This window comes from Dermacentor andersoni, chromosome 5 (genome assembly GCF_023375885.2).
Source record: "Dermacentor andersoni chromosome 5, qqDerAnde1_hic_scaffold, whole genome shotgun sequence".
Taxonomy (NCBI): Eukaryota; Metazoa; Arthropoda; class Arachnida; order Ixodida; family Ixodidae; genus Dermacentor; species Dermacentor andersoni.
In genome coordinates this window covers 44,877,990-44,904,899 of record NC_092818.1, presented here as the reverse complement: position 1 = coordinate 44,904,899, position 26,910 = coordinate 44,877,990, and the positions used below count along the sequence as shown (strand labels likewise).

Sequence of the window (26,910 nt, the reverse complement as noted above, 5' to 3'; positions counted from 1 at the left end):
CCCGTGACCTCGTCTATAGCAAGGCAACACCATAGCCGTTAAGCCACCTCTGCGGGTGGCAGGTCTAAAAGAATTAGTGCACTAATTATTTTTTACACGCATATGCGCATTTAAATATGTAAGCGATGTATCTAATCTAGCTGTGTGCGCATTCTGTCATTTGCATTCGTCACACAGCATCTGCTTTGAACATAGTATTGAATGTAGCAAACACAGGAAAAGGTCCTGATATGCTGGGCACTCACGTGTCCGTGACCTTCGCAGTGCAGCCCCTACGCAACGTAAACCTGACATGTGTGCCCTACAAGCGATAAGCACAGTGCGTTCTATACACTCAGGTCTTACTTTTACGCAACATTTCTGCAACATATTTTGGACGACTGTCCGTCCTTTCTGGGAACAATTTAAATAATAAAGAAAAATTTATCTCATGGACGTGGCTCAGGTCCAACCAACATATGATGGATTGTCATGGATGATAATACAACGTTTGACATTTGCTAGCCAATAGTCTTCACGCCAAACAAATTAAAAACTGAGGCGTGTACTTGTTTGTCTTTTTCCGGTGACCGCGTTTCACTGAATAACAAATGTTAAGTTATCGCTCTTTGCCTGACGCGCCTACATGTATCGCAACATGATCTGGTCTATATCGTAGCTGTACCTTCTGTAATCATATGACATACGCGACGCGAAGTGTTGCACATACACTCAGAAAGAACGCGAGACTCGGCGATTACATTCGAATCTTGGACGAGTCAGGTATAAGCAGCCGACGTGCCTGAGCCACAGATAACGTTCTCAACGATCACTGTGTGTGATCGTCACTGTCATTCTGCCTGAGTGAAACGTGTTTTGTGGGCACAGGTTTGTCTTATAACGAGTTCCTTTCCCGACTCACGATTGTTGCTAGTGTGTTCTTCACCGTCACTACAACATGACAATACGAACGACGCAAGATTAACAGAACATGAATTATCGAACGCGCACCAACTACGTCAAACACTTGGTACCCCTGTGATCATCAACACTCTGGAACGCACTTCTACTTCCCCTAAAAGTGCAGACAGCTCAGATTTCGAACCAAACGAAAACATTTTACCTTTTTCCCACTTTTACCTTTCTTTGAGGTTCTACTAAGTGTAGTTAACGTTCTCTAACATTCTATTTCAATCGAATCCAATCAAATTATCGCGCCTTTTTTCCTGCATTCTTGTGTTCAGTTCCACTGCTAACGAAAACATTACTTGGAAGTTTTTCATTTCCAACAATTTATTCACCGCCATGTGTGCTATTTTCATCATTTGCATGATAGTATATTTCATACAATGTTATATTGGAAGTTTTATTGATAGTCATTGCTATTTTTAAAGGATTTTGCGTCATCATGCACCGGATTCACCAACTCATTTTCAAACTTCGTGAGCTCCTTCAGCAATACCGCATTTTAAAGCCGTACTTCACTTCTGACGTGAATAAACTGATTCCTATTTGGTTATAAACCGATAATAACGCTAAATGGGTTTGTAAGGCGCACAAGTACCTGACAAAGTCTACAAGAATGGGGTGTCACACCAGTAACAGTTTACACACAAGTTCAAAGTCCTAAGCCATGTGGTAAATGTGATTGAAATATGCCTCGGCTTTCATACGGTGAACAAGGCTTCCATGGGAAAGTCGAAATATCGCATAGAAACAGTTACTGAAAACTCTTAAACAGATAACTGTAGAGCGTAAAGATTCTACGTGGCCTCAATTATCGAAATACATAAAGCCCCACAAGATACCATAAATATTGCATTCGAATGCGACGAACGCTAGACGGGCGCGAAACGAATAGATGCTGCGCGAACGTTGGCAACAATTCACGACACGTAACTACAATTCCGAGGAAAAGAACTGTTTAGAAACGGAATATTCGCTGAAACTTGCAGCCTTTTTTTTTAAGTGAGGCGTGTTTAAGTGAGGTGTGTCGACCACAAAGAGTCGATTGCTGAAACCGTATCTAATGAAAACATGTAATCTTATCACCTATATATTTAAAGCCGTACTAACCACGCGCTGTGCTTTGTCGTTGTATACATAAAACAAGCCTCTACTTAACAACGAATGAGTAGCGTTTCCGTGTCAAGAATGACGCAATCGGAGCTAAATTGAGGCTCATGCTCGGTGAACAGACAGAAGTAGCTCGGCAGTACGACGCTTGTCGTTCTCAGTGATAGGGGTCGCGTTTGAGGCACCTTTAATGCCACAGTAGTTGTAATCCATGAAACAAACATGTGCTCATTAGAAGTCCAGGGCTCACAAGTGTAGAATTGTGAGCCTTGGTACCTAGTGAGCGCATGTGTGAAAATTGTTGCATGAATTAATCGGCTACTCTGTTATAGCGTCCCCGCGTTAGATACGTACGATATCGAAATGGCGTCGAGTACGATACAAACTGCCAGATTTTTTTTTTTTTTTTTTTGTTAAACAAATAAAATGGATCTCAGAATGCAATCTGCCCGCGTTTTTAAGCATCAATGAGCGTGCTATAAACTGCAGCCACCTTCAGAGCAAGCAGGCTCTTGTTGATCTCGGCAGTTTCTGTCCTTGTCTGCCGGTTGGCGTTCGACGTGTCTGCACCCCGTTCATTCCCTGCCAGGTCAATGAGCGAGAACTTCCCGTGGAGACGGCCAGAACTGCTGCGAGGGCAAAGAACAGGGGTTGAAACGTGAACACCACTAATTACCGGAAATTTGCAGGTTCGCATGTGTCATATTGGGAATGCAAAGTGCGGACTTGGGTGCTTTAAATTACACAGTGTCATTCACTGTTAAAGCGAACCCTGAAGTGTCGAGCACATAAAAACCTTAAAATCAAATTCGGGGTACTACGCGCGAAAACCACGGTTTAATTCTGAGGTCCGCCGTAATTGGCGACTTCGGGTTAATTTTGACCACCTGGTGTTCTTTAAGATGCACCAAATTGATGTACAAGGTCGTTTTTGCATTTTACCCCCATCGAAATACAGCCGCCGCGGATGGAATTAGATTCCGCACCCTCGCGCATAATAGCGCAAATACAGAGCCGCTACGCCAACACAGCGGGTGCACGTGAGAATTTTGTCTGATAAGCCTACAACTGCTTTGCCTTGGAACATTTCACACTCACGTTTAGATACCTTCGTCCAGTGAATTGACATAGCCTGCACTTGCAGCTGGAATACTCAAGTGTTTCAGTGACCGCCACATGTTGGAGTGTTCCAGTTAACAGCGAACCGAACTGCCGACATCAACAGCAACTTTCAGGATCTTGGTGTTTGGTCATCCGCGCATTAAAGAAGTGTTTGGTCAGCCACAATCTCGCAGCTTTGCGGTTTATAACTCTCAAATAGCTATGAGCTAAGGACCCAGGCAACTAGAACTCTCGGCAGACAGACTCCGAAATGCATGGTCAGTCTAAAACTTACTATATGCGCAGGCACTGAATCGTCTCGGTCTGAGCATTTTATTAGGCAAGCACTGAAGACTGCTTGCAAGCTTCTTGTTAATATCCATGGTACTAATTCCGAAATACCTCAATCTCATTCTGTCCTTGTTCTAGTTTGTTTCCCGATGTTATCAGTAAAAAAAATAACAATCTTGGCTTATTAAAGTATATGACAAAACTAAAGGCCTCTCTTGCAAATGCCTACGAAGCTGCGTGTTTCTTACCTTCGCCTGAGATTGATTTGAAATACTGCGTGGGAGCGCGAGGAGTTCTGGTTAGCTGACGTTTGCCCGGATGTTCTGCAATGAAACAAAAAAATCGTACATCAGCATGGTCAACTTGGGTGCGAAGATGGGGAGTGGTAAGCATGAAATTGGTTACCAGATATGATTACTTGCAGGCGGGCTCACTTCCTTCCTTCAGTTTTTTGCAGGTCACGTGCGCACATTCTCCGAGTGGGAAGTTTTTTTTAACGCAAATGTTTCTTTGACCCAGCCCCACATGACTGTCAGGATGTAAGTATATGGTTCCTCGCTGCGAGGCGCGAAGTGTAGCTAAATAAAATAATTTTCAGGCGTAAACCACTCCGAGCAACCAATACATCAAAAATATCGAAGCTGAATGAGCAAGTTATCAAACCCTTCTTTCAAAGAATTAGCGGTCTATTTGCGCACCAGGCTTTATATTTCTCGGAAGAGAACTCAAGCGTGCTTTTGTTGGCCTCCATGCGACTTGGTTTTTCTTGCACGGCGAGGACAGGCCAGGGAACAGCAGAGGTGCCGGTGGAAAGAGCATTTATCAAGCCACATCTACGCAAGAGAGGCCACCAGAGCGTCTAAATTTCGCTCTCGAGTTTCAATACTAAATTGAGGTACCAAGTAGGAGTCACTAGAAATTTAAAGGTCGAATTCTTGGCTCAGGTGAACAAACAAAAAATCATCCCGGCATTTAAAAAGGCTACCGTCATTCAGTCCGCATTACCTTTTTTTTTTTTTTTTCAAACCGAGGGGATTCAAGCTGTCACTACCTTCAGACCAAGAGCACTCTAAAGAAACAGTTTTATGTGAAGGTTGTCATTTGAAGCGTCGTATCCCACCCAAATGATAAAATGACTCGGTCATGTGTTGCTTGCGGTACACAAAAGGTAATCCTTTAACGAGTCGGACTCGTCTTTGGCACGCGAACGGTTTAATCGCCTAGAAAGAATCCAGAAAGGCAATGCCCGATTGGTTACCTTGAACATTGTACTCTGAGCTGATAACCAATACTTGTGCAGTCAGATGACCACTTTTGAAAGATCAGCGCGTTTTGTTTTGATTTGCAATATTAACTCTGGCGTGGTAAATGATTGTACTATTCGTCTTCACTCAGCTCATTGTAGCGCCTAGAGAAAATAATTCAATAAATATGGATTGAAATCTGCAGCCACGAATGGCAATGAAAGACCCCTCCGCATAATAATGTGTCGGGCTCTTTCTTTTGTCTGTGATTTGCCGAGTCACCAAAGCCTCCCTTTCACCGAATACTACAGTACGCGGGAACTGCACAATATTATATAGTAGGTTTTGATTTTACATCGCAAAGCTGAATATTGGGTTATGAAGAAAGCCGTACCAGAGGAGGGATACAGAATAATATCCACAACCTGGAGCTGTTTACATTACTAAATAGGTCAACATGTGTGCACAAGCTACTCTGAAGGAGATGTTTAACCTAAATCCTGCAAAGCAACGGTAATTTCCGGATATCGTAGAACAGTTTAGGTCGCTAACCTTCTGTGGGTGGCATTTTGTTTTAGTTCCCACCCCAGGATAATATTACTTGCGAGAACATATATTCAGTGACTTGCTTCGAGAATAAGAACGAAATTATTTTCGCAGCAGTACAGCGACAATTTGTTTTATTGTGTGCTGTCGTGTCAATTATTGAATAATACATGAATAAACTAGACTAATTGCTTAGCAATGTAATCAAACTCTCACGACTTATGTTTAAATACGGTTGGCACAACTAGGGCCCATATTTTCTACCGTTTCATTTCATTGTCTCTTCTCGTGGGTCCAGTCAAGCAAAGACTGCTGTCTCCGACCCGCATTCAAGCTAATTACGAAGGATCAGAAGAAAGTAACAGCAAGTACATATTTAAAGAATAGGACTCCAGGAACGCAACGTACATTCAGCAGTAAAGCGTCAAGCTTGGCAACAGGATGAAAAAAAAAGCCATGCGAATGCGCAATCGCGCTCATTTCAATGGGCTCTTGGGCGCAGCACCAGTAGTGTTCTACGTTCAGCTGCCGGCATGAGCGTTGTGAGCATGTGCATTGGGCTTGCCGCTAAATGCCTGGGCGAAGTGTTGTTAGTTTAGACTGGTATGCGAGCTGTAGATCGTAAATGTCTCGCTAAGGCTCTCGAAATAAAAATAAGGTGCCGAACACGTTAACACACCGGAAAGTTGAAGTCCTAAGCACGCAATTTAAACATATACAGATGCAACCCATGTCATTCCCATAACAAATCAACAATGGAAGCGTTCATTTTTCTCTAGTAATTTTGGCAGAAAACTTTGCAAACAGCAATGTGTAGCAATTTGTTGACGAACCTGACACTGCTGCCCTGTTGAATAAGCTCCATGACCTCATCAAGGGAGTCGACTTCCCTCTCAACGAGTCCCACAACCTGCACCTGCTGTTTGCCGTCTTCTAGCACGCGGAGCTTTTTCTTCGCGTTGAGCAAGTCAAAGACCTGAAAAAGCGATCGAAGGCAAGGGTTCTTTAGCAAGCGCAGCAGGTCTGACAGCAGCAGTGCAAGTCCAAGTCAAGATACTTTCTGTTAGGAAAAAAAAGTAAAGCCAACGTAAGCGAAATAAAATTGCCAGCTCATTACAAGGCAAGACGTCAAAATATCATCCAGGGCTATTTTGCTGCATCCTATAGCGCTTACGTTTTGCGAGCTACTCTCCAGCAGCAGTAGCTCATTACTGAGGGAAGTAAGAGCCCTGGAACAAGAAATATGGCCGGTAACTGTTAAGCTTCTTTGTGTTTCCACTGTTATTGAGGGCTATAGCAAAAGTAAATTTAGTTCAAATGTGTTACGTTGTGGTAAGATATCTCTTCAACAACGTTGTGCCAAAAAAGCAGGCAACACTGAAGTAACGAATGCACCAGGCCCTACCGTCGGTTGTCAATTGTATAAATTGCGGATGCGACTAATATACATGGATGATTGCACACTCCAGAGAGATGTCTAGCGACGGCATACATTTAAAAGAATGAACGCATTCTGGGGGCTTACGCGCCAAAACCAAGATTTGATAGTGAGGTACGCCGTAGTTGGGACCCGCGATTAATTTTGGCCACCCCCTATAGTGTCTTTAGAGTGCCCCCAACACACCGGACGCGGGTGTTTTCGCATTTCGCCCCCACCTAAATGTGGCCGCCACGGCCGGGATTTCATCATACGGCCTCGTGCTCGTGCACATTTCAGAATTTACTATATTTCCGACATAAACACATGACATACCTTTGCTATAAAATGTGGTGCCACAGTGGCTTCAAAATGTCTGATTGCCAACAATGTTTGGATTATGCAAATCATCACCTACGACACAATAAACAAAGTTTTGCGGCGCAGGCGGAACGGATAAGCAGGATCTGTAGGTAACGTCAATTTCGTGCGTCATTATCTCTTGATAACACTATTTGAAGTGAGCAACTACAAGACGCCTTAAACCACACTTTCGAGGAAGTGTGTAGTTTATACAGATCAGCATTCACTATAAAAGGCGCCAAAGTGCAAACCAAGTTGCCACTATTCTTGGTAATAAAGTATTTCAACGTTCTCCCAAACATGATGTTATATTGCATTCACCTAAATATTGTTTTACCAAGCAATAAGCAACATAGGAAAGCGGTCTCGCAGGTTCCAGTGGTCATGTATTGATGCTATAGAAACTTCAAAGACACATTAGTTCCCACAGATGTAAGCCCTCAATGTGCCGTCAGCATATCACCCACAATAATCTTCAAAACTATGTAAAAATTAGAAACACTGTGGCGACTATCAGCAGGATAATAAAGTTAGCTTTACCTTGAGAAATCTGAACAATAATTCTTCCTGGGAGTGCTTGTTTTCCCACAAACAATGTAGTGCTGACGTAATAGAAGCTTTGGTACATTTAAACGGACATTGCACAGGCATGACAAAGAAAATTCATAAGGCATTCCCACTGCACCTGAGCCCCACAGGTCACAATATTGATGAACTTGATATCCTAGACAGACTTTGGTTCGCCCACAGACAAAATTGGGAAAAAAATATTTCGTTCACAAGTTTATTACAGTGCAGCCAACAGAAAAACCTTTCGAAGGGAGCATGGCAGTCTATTCGTTACACCAATGGCGCGGTCGCTCAATGTAGCCCTTAGATTTCGCAGTCTCATGAAGGTGCGCCATAGCTAATCAGAACCTCCGTCCAAGCTTATCGCCATCTTAGATGTCGCATTTTCTTATCCTTGCACAAGCTTAACTCTACTATACCGTTTTGTCCCCCAGTACATACTGGCTCATTTAATAAACATTTGTTTGCATCCTGTACGTATCCCTCAGCTCTCGAAAAGACTATTTTACGCAAGCGTTTAGGTGCCGCCACCTTGGGATGTTAACGCGGCTATTTTCCGTCTTTAACGAAGAAGTGTGCGCTACTACAGTCGATTCACAAACATGAAAATAGTTGTATAAATGCGTTCAGCATTTCATGACCATGTTACGCCCCTTTACGTTTGATAAAACATAGAAACTGTTTCTGTAAAAGTTCAAGTGGCGGTGCCCATGAATCCTAAATAAAATTGTCTATACTTGTACCTTCACTCCAACCATAACGTGTCTTAATCAAGCTCAATTTTATCTTCCTTTTCATGTGTTCGAGCAGCATACCTTATTTCCTGTTATACACGTATTGTCTGCGCTTCCTTGCATTTTCAAAACATTTCAATTTTTTTTTTTTATCAGTGAAGCTTCTAAATGAGTAGTATCCCTACTTGTTGTATCTCTAACAACTAAACCCCTCTCCTAGTTTTCTTTTGTTCCCCCATTTCTTTTTTGAAGACGATTTCTTTGGATCACCCACACCACTCCCCTTCCCCATTGAGCGTAAGGAAGAGCGAGCTAAGTGTATATAGAAAAGCTGCTAAGGAAAGTAGTTGCTTCTTTGTAGAAGACGACACCCCTTGCCGAAACGTTGGCTTTAGTGAGATTGCTTGTGCTGCCACTGTTAAACACCTCTAGCCTCCATCTTCCCGTCAACCTCTCGCTTTCAATTTCGACAGCGATAAAAAGACATGTATACGTCCAATTTATCCTGTGGGATTTATTGAGACCTTGTTAATGAGACTGCAGTAAAAAATACAGCAAATCAAGAAATGTGCTTGACAATTCCTGGGAGCATACTTCGGCGGCGTTACGACTGCAGTAGCCTCAGCAAAGAACATATCAGCCTACTTTAGTGTCAGTAATTCGATCATTTCTCCACCAGGCGATTAGAAAATTAATCCGCACTTACTTTCCCACTGTAGATTTCGAAGAAGCTTGAAGATACTACTAGACCTTCATTCCTATATTGAGGAGACTTCAGCATCATAAACACATCTTTTGCTGCAAATAAATAGAGAATCAGAATTTCGGAAACATTTCAGCCGTTACCAAAATATCCAGCAGAAAATTGAAGAGGGTCGCATACTTGCAAGCGCATAGATTCCTTTCGAACAATCTTGCACCTTCTCGGAGAAATCTCCACCCATAGTCTGCGAAAGAAGTCACATGAGCTCCAGTGCATGATAGGGCTACCCACCAAAACAAAGGTAGAATTCTGAATTGTAACAGAAGAAAATCCAGATGTCTGCGGGAATTTCGCCTAACGAATATAGAGCTCCCCAGCCAACACTTGCATTTCACCCCATGATTTCTACTACTCAACAAATCCCTCCCAACATGATAAAAACCACACTTCCTTTAGTACAAGCTTGAGAAAAATTACCTATTTACTATCACGCGCCTATTTACGCCCGCTGTAGGATGAAGGCCTCTCCCATCAATCTACAATCACGCTTGCCTTCTGCCAACCGAACCCTTCTTATATGCCTAAATATTTCCTATTTTCACAGCACCGTTGAATTTTCAGCCGTCCCCGACTACGGTTCTCTCTTCTGCGTACATATTTTGCAACTAATAAACCATCCCTTAACTGCCCCAATCATTGTATGGCCTGTTGAAATACTTCACATTCAGAGTATTAGGTACCCTCATTTGCTTTACACTGCCTTCCCTTCGCTTTAACGTTTAACATTTTTTAATCCATTGCTCGTTCAGGGGCTCGTAACTTTTCATGTTTATTTGTTAACCTCCAGATTTGTGCCCCGTATGTTATTACATGCATGGATACACTCATGTGTAAGCTGACTTAACTTATGTGCACACATATTTTGCCGGTGTCGGGCGGCACACGAAGCTTGAAAATCTGGCCTGTACAAGGATAATAACTTGGAAACTTGAGTATAAAAACTGTTCTACTTCTACTTCATGCCACCTCATAAAATTTCCTAGTAAGATCAACTAAGTTTAAAGCCCACGGAGTTTTTTTTTATAATGCACTTTGTCAAGTTCCTTTATTGATCAAGTCATTTACCGAGCTGAAATGTGCACACTGTAGAACCTGGCCGTTGAACAAGCACATGGATGACAGAACTGCCTGCTCCAGCTGCCGATAAGATGGCTTGCTGACAGCGTCGTTCATCATCAACGGACGCTGGTGGTCACATTCTGGTGCGTTGACATTTACGACATCTAAGCCCGCTTTTGAGAACCATCAGGTCCCCGGAAGCCCTGACATCGTGCCCTCAATATCGACGGACAATGTCATGCTGTCTGCACACGATAAATCAGCGAAAATTTGGTTTAAAACTTGTCACTCACGTGCGTCTTGCCACTTCCCGTCTGCCCGTAGGCGAAGCACGTCGCCATGCCGCCCTTGAATATCGTCTTGACAAGTGGCCGTGCGGTGTACCTATGCAATCGCAAGGATACCGTAGAAGAGGTATTGCAACAATTAGTTTTACTCCTGATGGGCAATACATGTCGATGGAGCTAGAACTCCCGGAACAGCATTACAAGTTTGCAGGTAGATGTAGATAAATGGGAGATCGTATTTGATTAACTGAGATTTTGACTTGCATATTGCTAAGGGGTGATCACAGGCATTCTTTATCTTGGCCCTGAGCATACCTTTTGTGGTATAAATGTGCATTTTATTTACGATTACTTACGTCTGACGCAGCACATAGGGTGGAGAAAAGCTAGGGACAGCAACAAGTAAGAAGTAAGACAGTGCTTTTAGGTAACAGTGACCTTTTCAGTGGCATTGCTTTTGCTGATTTAGCCTTCTTCAGGGAGTTTCTCAATAAACTTGCCCGAAGCATATAGCCCTATCTTGGCACCCTGCAGTGCCCCCGCCCCCTCCAAACAAAAGATATGGTTGAACAGGTACTATTTGCATTTTTTTGTGTGCGTGTTTTTTCATAAGCGAAACTTTACTTTCCGCTAACCCTGCGCACGGAGTTCGTCGTAGTTTGATAGCTTGGTATGCGTTGAATATGCGCAGACAGCCTTGCCCACTGGGCATATCCTGGAGGCCGTATTGCTGAGTACACAACATGGGTCACACGGTAGGTGCCCGATTACATAACCTCGGCATTGGGTATGCGTTAATTGGTATGCACCTATTTTTGACCAATTACTCAGATTTGATTTTCAGACTTCGACACAACTGTTATGCAGCCCCTCCCAGACGCCCCACCTTAACCTCCCAAAAAAATCGCTGCCAATCAGTTCTCTAGATATGGGGGCAATGCAGCGATTAGCGATCCCTTTTTTATTATAATGAGTTTTTAATTGGTGATAAGCGTATATGTTAAGTTGACTATTATAGTTCGTCGACAAATCTGTTGGCTCGGCGCTGGCGGTTGGTCGCCCGCGTTATCTCCAAGCGAGGAGTGCGGCCCAGTGCCGTATAGCGGCAGCTCTTGGTTTTGCAAATTGCCGACTGGTAAGGCACCTTCTGGGGCGAAAAATAGAGATGCTACGAGGGCTCACCGGGTGAGGCACGAGGAGCGACATTATATGTCAGGCGTATAATGCAGCCTGGCTTCTCTCTGGCGCATTCCTTTCTAGACACGCAGCTCCATCTAGCCACAACACTGAACTATATGAATAGTGATGGTAAATGTTTTTGAATATACTTATTGCTATATACCGCTTGTCATCTTCGTACACCCACCTTGGGGAATCAGCCAATAATAGGAATACGCCGATATTACATGCACAGTGGCGAAGATATCTACTAGGCCTGACACCAGCCAGCACATACCTTATGTCCCGAACTAGTAGGCTAGGTGGGCCTCTGAGCATGTGAAAGGAGTCGCATAAAGAGAACACACGGTTGTGCGAATACTAAACTTCTCAATAACTAAGTGATTTCTCGAACCCAAATTCAATTTACTTGTGTCATTTGATTCGGTCCTCGAATTGAATAGCCACTATTTCATATGATCATCGAATGGAATTTCAAAAATCCAAATGTATCTTCAATAAAGTTCGCATACTTCACGTCGTCGAGCGTACGTAAAAGCATGAAATTTAACTAAAAATGTTACCTAGCCATATCTACAATGGTTATACCGTGCTTGATACCGTGCTCTCAGACAGCCAAATGTTTGTCGAAATACGGTTGCTCGCAATAAAATGTTGAAACATGGCAGTCGCAGTAGGCACTGTTTAGCACTATTTACAGATTGCGCAAATATCCGACTTCATCGCGAAGGTATATACAGATACTAACAAGTACAACGAAGCTGCTTTTCAAACTCTATACAATAATAATACACGCCAGCGTATGCTCTGAAGAGCCCCAAACTGGTGTGCAAACTTGTGAATGTGCCGTGAACGACAAGAAGCTAAATTTTTTTTGTACTAATAGTGAGAATGGTGTAAATTAGTCGAGAACTACTCGACAAATATTACAAATTTATATTTGATTCGCTACTGTCACTTTACGCTGCGTATGAGATTCTATCACACAAGCTATTTGCCCATCTCTGCAAAAACATATGGACAACCGATAAGTGTGCCAAAAGATGCTAATCATAAGATATCCTTAAATATGTGTATCTCTTCTCAGTGCATGCTCCTCTTGTCAACAAAGTTCCTACAGCGAGCGTCACACACTGACGTTGTAGTCGGGATTCAGGCAGGCAACAGCTACAGGCGATGATGCCGTGCACGGGCTACCCGCTTCCGCTAAAATCCCGCTAACTCTAGCGAGCTTCTCGTGATTTCATTATGAGTCTAATATTCCGTTGTATAAGCCTGCTTTTTATTCGATATTGCTCGCTTCGCTCTTCCACACCTGTGCAAATTCTTCGCGAACGGGTAATATTTTTTGGTAAGACTGACGCTACATCCATAGAACAGTAGAACGCGTCCAAGTTCGTAAACTTTACGACAAATTCAACAGTGTTGGCAGGTGTAATTTTTTATACCCGTTTCATACCCGCTTAGCGTTTGCTTCCAGGCGCGTGCTGGTCGGAAAGAACAAGCTGACGATCACTTTAGCCTACGCTAAAGAGGACGAATGCGAGAGCCTGTGTGCTCACGAGGCATTCATTGCATTACAGGATATTTAATTTGAATGCGTTACTGACTACTGCTTTTCTCCCATCAAAGGGTGTGGGTTCTGGTGTCTCAAGTTTACCTTAATGACCTGTGCCTTAATTAACACCAAAGATAGTGCGTTCGACTCTCGACCTTCACGATATCAACTTGAATCTAACTTGGACATATGGCCTGTTCGCCCATATCTCCACGTTGGCTAGTGGGTTCGAGTGCCTTAAGTTTGCTTTAATTACTGACAAAGGTCGCGAGATAGACTCCCACCAGAGGTCGTGGGCTCGACTTCCTATGAATTTTGGTGCTATGACGCCGTAAGACGTTACGCCGGACATCAGATTTTTCGTCCCTTGAGACGTCTAAGGGTTGCGCCTTAATAAAGGCGCTGTGTTTCTCACAGCTCCTGGCCTGCGCACCACATCGTACGAACCAAGATGCTCATTCACAAGATACAATCCCATAAACACTTTGACCCGAACCGTGTTTCTCATATAGCAGATTGGTACGTAAAGCTGACAAACTCACCCGCCTTAAAGTGCTGCTATATGTACACGCCAAAAATTCGCTGCACAGCGGTCAAGGGAGGCCCCAACACACACTAAAAGCAGCCGCAGAATGATCTAATAGCAGACCGGAACGTTTCCAGACAACACGTAACCACGAAGCGTGAGCATAGCGACAAGACCGCAAGGGACTCACTTGTACACAAGCTCATTGCTGGCTGTCTCATCGAAGGCATAGTCGAAACGAAACGCTGAGTTTTCGAGGAACTTTGTGAGGTCCACCTTTAGCTTTGGCTCATGCACAACGACGCGATCTCCGTTCGGCACAGTGATAACGTCCACTTCCTTGCGTTGTAGCTCTGCAAAAAAAAGTTTGTGCCGAATTGACGTCAACGAGCTCCATCTTAAACTTGACGAGAACCAGAGTGGAAGTCTACAAATGAAATTTTCTGAAACTCCATGCACTAGCACCTATGCATTTAGATTCCCAAAGAATAACCAGCTCCACGTAATACCTGCATTTTAATTTTTCAGCGAGATTTTACACTGAACCTGGCATACACGTACATGCTGCATAACACTTCCAAGTCAACATTAAATGGAAGTCAATGTCACCAAGAATAGAATTACACGTGAGTGGACGGCAATACACCCTGTTTAGAATTTTGTGAAGCTAGCCGGTTTCTACTTATTAACAAAATACTTTGAACTTTTCCAGTCGCACATGCACACCACATGCCTTTACAAAAGTCTAATTTTATGAAGAAAGAGTACGAGCACACCACTACCGGCACACCTTATAGTTCGAAAGGGAACTACGGCAGGAAGTATGTGCTCGTATCATGACAAAAGCGCTTGGTCCTCGAGGTCGAATGTTGAGAATAGATCCTCAAATAGAAGTGCGCTTGAGACGACCACTCCACATCATACCCTCCCCCCTACTGCCTAAATTTCACTGGAAAGAACTACATTGGCAACCTCAATGCTCCAACCCTAAAGAAGAGGGAAATCTGGGAAGATTACTGTTTTCAAAGTACCTGCATGGCCGCCATGAATGCACCCTGACAATGGCAAAATTAGAATGGTGAAATCGATCAAATGCTAGCAGTGGCGTTTGACCTATGATGAAAACATTTGAGGACACCTAAGCACTTATGAGTTGTGAATGCGAAAGCATTATTGTCCAATTGAGCGCCGGTGAGTGGTTCTTCCAGTTGCGAACTCGCGGGCAAGCGAGCGCGTTGTGACACTTGGCCAAAGCCTCCTACATTGTACAAGACCGGTGCGCTTTGATGGATGTCGACACGCTATATACCTTGCCCGACGTGCATATAATCTAAAGGAGACGCTTTCAAGTAAGCGGGAGTGATTTTTCAAGGAAGCGGGAGCGGGAGTGTCACCACTTTTCTGACGCCGGGCTTGGCTATGGAAATTTCGGTCCAAGAAGCATGACGTCATAAAGCAGATTGCGCAGGCATGCTATCTAGGAGGCGCTGGCTTAGCCCAGTGGTTAAGACACTCTGCCACTGAGCGTGGCATTGTAGGTTCGAAATTACTACGTGGCGTCGCGGCAATGCCCTCTCCCCTCTCGCAATACCTGACGCACTAAAGCGGTAGCAAGTGTTCCATTTCCTCCGCTCCACTCCGTCACGGTCGTGACGTGGCATCGCAGCCAATAGAAACCGAGGCGCCGTTATTAGCTTGGCCACGCGACAGATGCCGGCTTTCTCGCTGAGTGGGCCATTTGACGCGTCAGTAAGCTGCAAGCTGTTGCGAGCCATGACAAACGCCATAGTCTGAAAATTTCTTTGAAAACCGTCCAGCACTTTCCTGAGGTACCCGGTTGATGTCGTCTTGCGTAACAGCTCACTCAAAAAATCAGGTGTCCGATGGAACAATTGAACCTCGGTGCCACAGCCCCATGCTATAACCCGCAGACCACAATAACGCGTATAATCCTACCGTGCCAAGGACAGCTAGCTCCGAGATAATGCGTGTGACAATGCGTAGCACTGGTGCGCGAATGCACGTGCGCTAGTTCACGTCATAGACAGAGCAATGAAAGGGCCATATCAAACCCATTTCATTAACCACTTCCCGAAAGCTTCGCTGAATCTGCAGAGTTTTTGTGTGCTTAACGGCCCCTTTAGGGAACTACAACAGTAAGCAGAGCTTAGCCATGCAGCTCGCCATAGGATAAACAAATTTTGTACCTTTTCGATTTAGTGGCCGCTTGCGTACAGCGACACATATTCGGTGCACTTCTGATTGGTCGCTCATGCAGAGAGGCTTGATGTCTAGTGTTGACCTGTACTCCCTGAAACATATGGAGAAGATATATTCTGGGTGAATGTTCAGCGTAAGTAAAAGGCTATCCGGAAATCACTATAGTTGAAGGGCCTGGGGTTAATACAGTAGATTACTTCGCATATTACGTAAAACAATCATGCTGGTGTAATAGTTTTGCACAGTGGTTTGATTTTTATGCTTACCCCACAGAAAGCTGTTTCTGCTATCAAAGGAACCAGAGAGCTGGCGGAATGAACAATAAGAATTGAGAATATTGTTACGGAGCGAAACTATACGCAGAGGATATATTTACCAGGCAAGGCGTACTACGCTGCAGCAATGGCAGGGCTAGCGCGTGCACACCAGATAACCACACCGTCGTAGTCACTAACCCAAGCACCGATTACAGGATCGCCGCCAGTGACGTGGACTATGACGCAGACATGGACTATGACACTCGTGATTGTGGCAGACGGAGGCTTAAGATTTAGCGAAGCCTTGTAGTAGGTCACGTTATATAGCGACTTTACATATGACTCTGTAGGGGCCAACATAGCGTGAGTTGTTTTTACGTAGGCCAACGCGACGTGATGGTAACCGCAGCAAGACGAGCAGTCCAGCAGGAAAGTGGACCTCTCAGCATCGGCGGTCCTAGACATTTTTGATTAACCTGTGAAGCGCATAAGCAATGAGGGACAACATTGAGGGCGATATCAGCAAGGGTTAGGGCATCACGAGCATAGCGTGAGGACGAGCCTGCGTGAGGATGGATTACATAGGATGGAACATGGAAAACGGCGGGTCGTTGCCAAACAGACAAAAAGGTAAGCAGCCAGCTGTGTCGTGACTGTAAGAGCTGTAGATCGAGGCCACAAAAGGCAGCTTGGTATACCAGTTCCGGTGGCCCTTAGACTCGTGCTATCGCACTCAATATGACTTCCTGTACGGCTATACACCGGTCAGTTCTTTCAATGACAAAAATGTGAAGAGCCGTTTATCTTGTAAACAGGGTGCTACCAGTAATCTGAATGGTGCTCGGCCATTTTTGCGTGCAAGCGTAATGCCGCATCTGCGAAATCGGCGAAATTGTGTATGTCGCCGCGAGGAAAACGTACGCCGGAGGAGGAAGGCGCCTGGAGGGGGAGAAGAGAATCGCCGCGTTCCCACCCTTTCTGTTCGTGCTTCGACCTCGCGATGCTCGCTGTGCATGTTCGTGCAGTCCATACACTTGTGCATAACTCGTGTTCACGACGTGAAGCTTACTAACCTTTTGTTTTGTGTAGGCGCCACTCTGCTGCCATACACTGCTCGTATAGGAGCATGGCGGCGCCTCCAGAAAATAAAAAAGTTGTGACGTTTCACTTCGTCAACACGATTTACGCGCAAGTGTGTGGACGCCACGAACATGCACAGCGAGCATCGTGGCGTCGAACCACAAACGCAAAGGGCGCAAACGCGGGGATTCTCTTCATCTCTAGGCACCTTCCTCCAGCACTCGCTTCACTCGAGGCGACAAGCATAATCTGACCGACTACGCAAAGGGGCCGTCTAGCCTTATGCGTAAGAAGAATGGGTTTTCCTGTATATTGAGCGCGAGAGTACATAGCAAGCATATCTGTGACGATAGTTGAGGTGTTCAGTGAGGCCGTTTGTCTGGAAGGTACGCTGTGGTGAAATTGTGATTGGTCGAGCATGAACGAAGAATGTCGTCCACTACTTTAGACCAGAAGCAGTGGTCACGGTCCGTGATTAAGTGAAGAGGATCACGAGAGCGCAGGATGATATTGTGAAGAATGAAATTGGCTACATCAGTGACACAGTTGTGAGTGCTCGTGTCAAAGCGCATCGCATTGCCTAGTCAGTAGCGACTGCAACCCATTTTCTGCCAGTGGTTCACATGGGAGAAAGCCTTGGGAGATCGAGTCCCACCAGGAAACATTGTTCATCAGGGATGTTAAGGGACTGAAGGCTGCCATCATGCAGTAGGACAGGTGTTCTGCTTCTCTGGCCTAAGTCACAAGCCACATCCTGCTATCGCACACAACGGTAGAGGAAAGGCTCATATAAACGCCGGTGGATGCGATCATACGTGTGCAATACGCCTAGGTGTCTGGAGGTCGGTGCATTGTGAAGGTGGCGCAGAACAAAAGAGCGAATATGTGCCGGAACGACAAGCAAGATCTCGGTGCTGTCAGGACGAGCGTCATAGCGGGGTGAGACGTCACTGTGAAGCACAAACATCCGTAGGGAAGGCTCAGGGTGTGAAGAGCATACATCCGATCATAGACCGCAAGAACGAGCCTCGGCGATGTTCGGCAGCTATGTGGACGACGTGTGCAATCGAGAGAAAGAAGGTTCCAAGCGCTTCCTCCAGTATATCGTAGGATCGGCTGGCTATCGAGACAAGCGGTGGGCGTCTTGGTGAAGCCGACGAGATTTGTAGAACACCAAAGATATGTGGGGTCCTTGAGCGACCAAAGACAGAAAAATGCTTGCAGTGTAACAGCGGAGAAGTGCCCGCCACAGAGGTACCTTATTTTTTTAGTGATCCATTTACAAACACGGAACACTGTTTGAAGCCAGGAGAACAAAGTCTAAGCAAATCCGATTTATGTCCCAAATTTCACATGAACGCTGAACCGGCACGATTACAGCTGCCGGAAACCACAACGCCAGATATTCCCCTTGCTATTTTTTCGATTTGCTTACCGGATCATGGAAAGGAACTGCCTGTTGGGATTGCCCGTGTCAACGTTCCTTCGCTCCCGCTTCTCCTCGACTGGACTCAGCTGCCGTGCTCTGTGCTCCTCCCGCTGCTTCCTGGTACTCTCCAGCTTCGTGACAGCGGTGCTGCGCCGATGGTTGGCTGCACTCAGGTTGGGCACGCTACCCCTAGGGGCAACCAGCGCCCTCGGAGCCTGCTGCTCGTGAGACGGTCGCGTTGCGACCGAGTTCATTAACACGTCCTTGGCGCCTGCAGTAAGTCGGCGTGCACACGATTTGGTTCCCAAGCTACAGACACTTGGAAAACCAGTTCCAGCTATGTTGAGGTGGTTTTAACCAGCGGCACCTAGTTTCAATTACGTTGTATCATGTATACGAGGCGCTCTTCATAAACCAGGCAATTTTCTATTAACAATCGCCTCTGGCAGGTAAAATAGTTGCGCACATACCACATTACTTGCGGAAAAGTCAAAATGCATTGGTAGGTCAGATTCGAAAGCTCACTAATTAATTTAATTGATTCGCTGGGCATAATACAGTTTAAGAATTATCGCCGCGGTAAGTTCGCAATGCGTATCCACCAAAAACGAACACTGCGGATGACACGAGTTTCGTGATCTTCATTGCCAAAGCGCGCAACGAAATACAATGGTAGTCCAGTTACTTTAGTGCTGCAATGCTTAATACAGTATTTTGGTAAACTACTAAGCGAAACAGGGAATTTGTACCACAAATAAAGCATCATAACTTGAATCCAGTTCCATTGACAGAATTCGTTCCAAATCATGCTTTGCAAAAGCAAACTCAACGCTAACAATTCGTAAATTGTAATATGTGCCATATTTATTACATATATAATTACTAAAACTGGTAATCAGTAGATTACGAATTTGGTTTCTCGGAGAATAAATGTTCATGTCTGATAAATCAGGTCAAAGGTTGGCATTGTGCCGTCTGCCAAAGGCGATCTTAAATATTCTGTGCGGCCTAAAAAACAAACAAACACCACGTATAGGAAGGTTGACATCCACTTCACAGTTATTTCCCTCTGTTCTGTCATCTCCGTCTGCGCCACTGTTTCTGAATTCTGGGACCACAAGGGATGCCCGGAAACCTCCCGCCACAATGCCTCAACGTAGAGGCTATAATAAAAGCCATGGCAACAAATTTCCGAGCTGGAACTTGCATATCATGGTAAAATGTTTGCGTCTTGCAGCAAGCTGGCAAAGTTCGAGCGCAACTAGTGCTGGCGAAAATTTGCGATTTTTTTTTTTTGTTTTGCATTGCAGATCAAACGAACTGCAGTAAGCACTGACGAAATAAATCAGCCGCACCCCTCGCCGAAATGGCACCCTTGGAATGACTGAAGTCGATCACAATGTCCATTATTTTGTTCGACGCAAGCTCCCAAAGCAATTGGAGCAGTTTTAATTGTGTTCTGTACCTTTTGTGCGTCTTAGAATCTGCTGCTGCTTCTACATCGAAGCTGATAAAGCGATCAGAAGCGCTCTAAAGCGTTATAGGTCAGTTTTGAGCCTTTTATAAAGGAATTATTACACAATAAATTGATGTTCCAGGCAAAATTTGGGGATATTTGTGGCATTATGCAAGAAAATTCTGAAGTTGAAGTGCAGAGGCTTGCTAAATACCTTCCAGTGCGCTCATCACGGAATATGCTCAACTTTTGAGCAAAGAGAAAAAGCCATGTGTACGGTTGAAGCGCTCGGTTATGCCGTTAGTTTACGGATGGTACACTGTACTGATGCGCTGCACGATTCGGCATTCGTAGAGTAGTGCCTTCAAAGTACCGAAAAGAAAGGCGCGGCCTCTATCGCTGAGAAGTTCGCGAAGGGCATCGTGCCAAGAACTATGTGTAACAGAAATGATGCAACGTCGCGGGCAGTGGAGGTCGGCAGAGCAGCTCATCATACCTTGCTGGTGAAACAGCGCACTGACATGGACACAGTGAAGACACACAAGAAAAGACGACACTCGCAACTATTATATCTTATTATTATTAGATATAATAGTTGCGAGTGCAGCGAGTGTCGTCTTTTCCTGTGTGTCTTAACTGTGTCCATGTCAGTGCGCTGCTTCACCAGCAAGTTATGATGATTACTCACCAACTAGCCCAACTTTCCACTTGGTAGAGCAGCTGTTTCAGCAGAGCTGGTCAAGTGATCCACTGCAACAACAATCAAGCGGTTCCCAGATGGAGTGGATGATAGCGGACCGCGTGTGTCAATACCAACACGATCAAAGGGTCGACTTGGGCAGGGAAGGGGTTGTGATGGGCAGACTTGTGTGGGGCGTAATTTTCGGCGTTGGCACTGAGCACAGGAGCGAATGAACTTTCTGACGTAGTTATACATGCCGCGCCAATAAAATCGGACGCGTAGTCGAGCGCAGGTCTTGTAGAGGCCGGCATGTGCGCACTGTGGGTCTACGTGAAAGGCGTCCCAGATAAAGTCACGGAGATAGCGGGATAGCACAAAAGGCCACTTGCCACCGTCAGAAAGGTAGCTACAGCGATAAAGAAGGCCGTCACGAATGCAGAAGTGGGTAGCCTGGCGGCGAAGAGCGTGAGGGGGTGAAGAGGTGGATGGATCATAAAAGATGCTGATGATAGCACTGATCCAGGGATTCTTGCGCTGCTCGGACGGCATGTTGCGCCGTGCATGAGATATAAGTGTGGGCTCAAGGGCGGATAGGCAAGCGCTGTCAGTGGAGGCCACAGACAGAAAATGCGTCAGCATCCGTGTATTTGTGGCCGGAAAGGTAGAGAACGCGGATGTCGTACTCTAGTAGCTTAAAGGCCCAGCGAGCAAGTCGGTGAGATGGGTCTTCAAGGGTGGACAGCCAACAAAGCGCGTGGTGGTCAGTGACATCGAAAGGGTGACCACACAAATAAATACGGAATTTTCCAGGGGCCTAAATAATGGCTAAACACTCTCTGTAACCGAATAATTAGCCTAGGCCTTCGTCAGAGTTCGGATCGCGTAGGTGACGGCATATTCATCGAACCCAGCTTTTCATTCGGCGAGTACGGCACCGAGTCCGATGCAGCTGGCATCGGTTTGAACCTCAGGTGGGGCAGCAGGATCCAAGTGGCAGAGGATAGGCGGCGAGGTTAGCAGGGGGCGTAATTTCGTTGAGGCGTCATTTCAGGCAGGCGCCCAAGCGGAAAGTCCTTTGTCGCCAATTAGAAGGGCTGCCAGGGCTACACTTATGGAGGGGATATTTTGAATGAAACCCCGGAAATACGAGCATACACCAACCAAATTTTGAAGCTCTTAACTTCTTTGGTTATGGAAAGCCGGCGACAGCGCGAAGCTTGCTGGATCCGGAAGAATGCCATCTCGCGATACAACATGGCGAAGAATAGCGCGCTTTCGAGCGCCGAAACGACATTTATTTTCAAGTTGAGGTAAAGTCCCGCATCACTCAGGTATTTCAGAACGGGCTCCAGGAGGCTGAGATGTGTTTGGAAATCAGCGGAAAAGACAACTACATCATCCAGGTAGCCTAGACAGGTGTTTCATTTTGAGGCCGCGAGAAATATTAACCATCATGCTTTCAAAAGCGGCTGGAGAGTTAACACAGGCCGAAAGGCATTAGGATGAATTCGTATAAACCGTCAGGTGTTGCAAATGCTGTTTTAGGTCAATCAGATGGGGCCAAAAGGACTTGCCAGTATCCGTAACGTAAATCCAGCGAAGAAAAAGACTCCGCTCCCTGCAAATAGTCGTAGCACCCTCGATGCACGGTAACGGGCAAACGTCCTTGCTCGTTATCTTCTTCAGACGTCGGTACTCTACGCAGAGCCGAATAGAGCCATCTTTTTTCTTAACGTGAACGATCGGTGACGCCCTGGGACTGTTTGAAGGCTGCACAACGCCACGCTTGAGCATGTCAGCAACCTAGTCGTCAGTGACATGGCGCTCCGAGGCGCATACTCGGCAAGGGTGTTGCCGTAGAAGTGCATGGCTGCTGGTATGTATGCGATGAGAAACGGTCGACGTGCGGCCCAAACCGGGAGCATGGCTGTCGAAAGAAACCCGGAACTTTTGCAGGGGAGCGATAAGCTGGCTTCGTTCTGAAGATGACATTTCATCGTCAATGGAGAGGTCGAAAGCATCGAGGAGTGACTGATCAACGGCAGGGTCACAAGTGCGCTATGGTCTGTACAAGTAGAAGCAGTGGGAGCGTCAACAATGCAAAAGGTGTCGACCGGTTGAACGAGGCCCAGGCATTCACCATAAAATAACGGTAAAGGGCACGCCGTGGGATTGTCGACGAGCAGCTTCGTGACGCCACTGCGAAGAGTAAGCGGAGCAAAGGGCAGTGGAGAACCGTTGCGGCGAATGAACACTTCAGGAGACATAAAGAGAACAGTGCCATCAGAAATAGCGGCGCGTGACACAGGCACAAGCAGGGAAGAGCACGGAGGGACGGTAGTGTCTTCGCACACAAGCAGTTCATCACTAAAAGGGCGGGTTTCAATAATCTCGAGGTCGGGAAGTGCAGAAAGTTCGAGTTCGGCGTGAGAACAGTCAATAACGTTGACCTGCCCGAAGTTTTCGTGCTACTGGCCGACCGTACTGCTGGCCGACCGGAAACTTGCGTACAGCTGGTTTTGAAGACCATTGACGAAGTGAGGTCATCTTCATGGTTGAGAAACGATGGTTTCGGAACGTCCGAGAGGTAGAATGCGACGTTTTATTTATTTATTTATTTATTTATTGTACCTTCAAGGCCCGAAGGCGTTACAGAAGGGAGTGGAAATATACAGCATGTGCAGATAACAGGGTATAATAATAACAAGAAAAAAATGAGAAAGTGCGGATTAACAAAAGTATTCTTCAATAGTAGTTTTGAAAGCAGATGTATCGGTTATGTTAATAATTGAGGCCGGCAGATGATTCCATTCATTGGTAGTTTTAGGAATAAATGAATAAAAAAATAGGTTCGTGCGACAGTGTGGAACGCCCAATTTATGCCGATGGTCAGTACGAGATGATATATATGCAGGTTCGGACAAAAGTTCACATTTTAATTCCGGATTGTAATAATAAATTTTGTGCAGCAGTGATAAGCGTGCTAACTTCCTACGGGATGAGAGGAGAGGGAGGTTTAAAGTAGCCTTCATAGATGTTACGCTTGATGTCCGAGAATAGTTAGTAAGAATGAACCGCGCGCTACGATTTTGTATAGATTCTATGGCATTTGTTAAGTAATCCAAGCCAGGGTCCCATACAGAAGAGGCATATTCAAGCTTAGGACGTATTAGTGTTTTGTATAGAAGTAGCTTTAAGTTAGCGGGTGCCATAGAGAAATTGCGACGGAGGTAACCAAGCGTACGGTTAGCATTGTTAGTGATGTGGTTTATGTGTGTTTGCCAGGAAAGATTAGATGTTATGTGGACGCCTAAGTATTTATAGGAACTGACTTCTTCGAGTACAGAGTTCTTCAAGTGATAGTCGGATAGGTTAGACGAAGCATTATTGCGGGAAATCCTCATTAGTTTGCACTTTTGGCTGTTAAGTCGCATTTTCCAAGTGTCGCACCAGTTAGTTACCTTGTCTAAATCAGATTGTAGCGTTAAAGTGTCAGAATTTGATGATATTACTCTGTAAATTACACAATCGTCGGCAAATAACCTTATGGAGGACGCTACACAGTTAGGCAAATCATTAATATAAATGAGAAAAAGCAAAGGTCCGAGAACGGAACCTTGCGGCACCCCGGAACTGACAGAACAACGTGAAGAGTCAAAATTGTTAGCTGAGACAAATTGTGTTCTATTGGATAAGAAGTGTTCAATCCATGTGATAATGTTACGGTCAATGTTAAGTGTATTTAATTTTAGACAAAGTAATTGGTGAGAGACGAGATCAAATGCTTTAGAAAAGTCTAAGAAGATGGTGTCAATGCGAAATCCATTATCCAACGCGGCACAGATGTCATGTGTAAATGAAATAAGTTGGGTATCACAGGAAAATGATTTACGGAACCCATGCTGACGAGATGAAAAAAATGAATTTGTTTCTAGGAAGTTGATGAGATTAGAGTATATTATATGCTCTAGAATTTTGCATGGCACACTAGTTAGAGAAACTGGCCTGTAATTTAAAGGTGAATGCACGTCACCAGACTTAAATAATGGAGTCACCTTGCCGACTTTAAAGTCCTTTGGTAGAGCACGACAGAATAGATTGCGAAAAAATGTTGCACAAAATTATGGATGAGTACACTTCAGTATTTTTCAAAAATTTAGAGTTAATGTCGTCTATTCCTGACGATGACGAAATCTTTAACTTACGAATTAAGTTCACGACACCATCGTAATCAATTAACAAGGGCTCCATCGGAGGAAACTTCATCTTAACAATTTCAGGTAGAGAGGCACAGGGCAACACGTTATTCAAAAATGATTTAGAAAACACTTCATTGAGTACAGAACAACATTCTTCTTGTGGAACAACAGCACCATTTACATCAGTTAATGATATTGTGTTACACTCGGAACCCTTCACAGTTTTCCAAAATTTTTTAGTATTTTCAGTCAGCAGAGATGGAAGTGTATTGTAAAAGAACACGCGTTTAGCTTCTTTGACTGCGTTTTTAAACAGTGAAGCAACCTGCTGATACGCACGCCAGCTATCAATTGTGTTCCGTTTTTTAGTTTGGCGAAACAGCCGCTTCTTCCTGTTCAAGATACGTTTTAGGGATGCATTAAACCACGCTGCTCGATGGTTACACCGGACAACTCGGAGGGGTATGTATTTTTGTACTAATTCATTAACTTTATTTTTAAAGAGCGACCAGTTCTGTTCAACGCTCCGAGTGTAAAAGTCCGGCATATATTCTTCTACAAAAGCTTCAAGTTGTGTGTTCATTGATGCGTAATCGGCTTTACTGTAGTCTCGGATGTATTTTTGTTTGCTATTGGGACGGTTGACATTTTCTTTCAGCTGGAAATGAATAAAAGAATGATCACTAAGCCCTGGCAAAATACTTAAAGAATTGACAAGATCCGGAGCGGTAGTGAAAACCAAGTCAAGGATGTTAGCACTGGTTGCTGTAGTTCGAGTAGGTTGAGTAATCAGCTGAGTAAGATGGAAATCAAAACACAAATCGAGAAATGCCTTGCTATCACTGGATGAGTCGGATACAGTTGGCACAGGATAGGACCAGTTTATGTTGGGGTAATTGAAATCCCCCATTAGGAAAATGGGCGAGTGTGGAAACCTTGTTACGATGGTATTAAGCAGGTCATGAAGTTCAGCACAAAACGTAGAGGAAGCGCTCGGTGGCCTATAACATGCGCAAAAAATAACATCACGGTGGTTTATTCTAATTCCTGCACAAACTGCTTCTAAACCGGAAGAAAGAGGAATGTGAAACGAATTGAGCCTGTCGGCCACTGCGATAAGCACGCCACCACCTAATCTAGTACCACGGTCACACCGATATACAATATTGTTGTTGGCATTCGAATACTTCTTTGTTCGATATTTTTGACGATAGCCAGGTCTCTGTCAAAGTGACAATGTCGGCAGTGCATGTATCGATTAAGGAAGATATGTCATCACGTTTATTTACAACACTACGAATGTTAGAAAAGAGCAGATTAATATCAGGTGCAAGGCGGTGTGTGTTCGAGTTTAGCTATGCCGGAGGTGTGTCATGCGCAGAAGATCGAACAGCGGCTTGAGAAAGATGCAAGGATGATTCATCAGCCTCGATTCCGGACTCGATCTCACAGACACTGTTAGTAGATGGGTGGTACATATAAGCCTTCTTTTTGATTATCAATTTATTGTAGCGTACTGAAAATTGTTCACCGCTAGCTTTTCCAAACTCGATTAGTTTTTTGCGCGCTGTGCGGGTGGAAATGCAAAAATCTTCACTTACAGTGATACCTGTCGTTCTCATTTGGGATTTCGAGGAAAATATTTCGCTTTTTGTTTTAAAACTAGTGAACTCAGTTATTATCGGACGGCATTTATTTTGCGAAAACTTTCCCAGTCTGTGGGCACGAGATATGGCCTCATTCGACAGTTCCATGTTGAGCGCTGAAGAAATTATGTCCCGTACTTTTTTTTCAGAAGCAGCCCACGTTTCTGTCCGGTCATCAGCGACGCCATAAAATATCAAGTTATCGCGCCTTGACCGATCTTCGAATTCATCGAAACGACTGTAAATGC

General features: G+C 44.9%; 1 protein-coding gene across 2 annotated transcripts in view; it reads right to left on the bottom strand.

Moving 5' to 3' along the window:
• The window catches only part of LOC126530094 (kinesin-like protein KIF2A), a 62,412-nt gene that overhangs the window by 21,242 nt on the left and 14,260 nt on the right, over window positions 1-26,910 (bottom strand). The window contains exons 5-13 of one of the 2 annotated variants that reach the window (XM_072288169.1): window positions 18,686-18,950; window positions 15,901-16,004; window positions 13,884-14,046; window positions 10,437-10,527; window positions 9,205-9,268; window positions 9,028-9,119; window positions 6,071-6,213; window positions 3,696-3,770; window positions 2,549-2,681 (exon numbers count right to left, since the gene is read on the bottom strand). In XM_072288169.1, coding sequence (XP_072144270.1) covers window positions 2,549-2,681; window positions 3,696-3,770; window positions 6,071-6,213; window positions 9,028-9,119; window positions 9,205-9,268; window positions 10,437-10,527; window positions 13,884-14,046; window positions 15,901-16,004; window positions 18,686-18,950 — 1,130 coding nt within the window. Of the gene's footprint in view, window positions 1-2,548; window positions 2,685-3,695; window positions 3,771-6,070; window positions 6,214-9,027; window positions 9,120-9,204; window positions 9,269-10,436; window positions 10,528-13,883; window positions 14,047-15,900; window positions 16,005-18,685; window positions 18,951-26,910 lie in introns of both variants that reach the window. The other variant, XM_050177537.3, reaches the window with a different exon arrangement.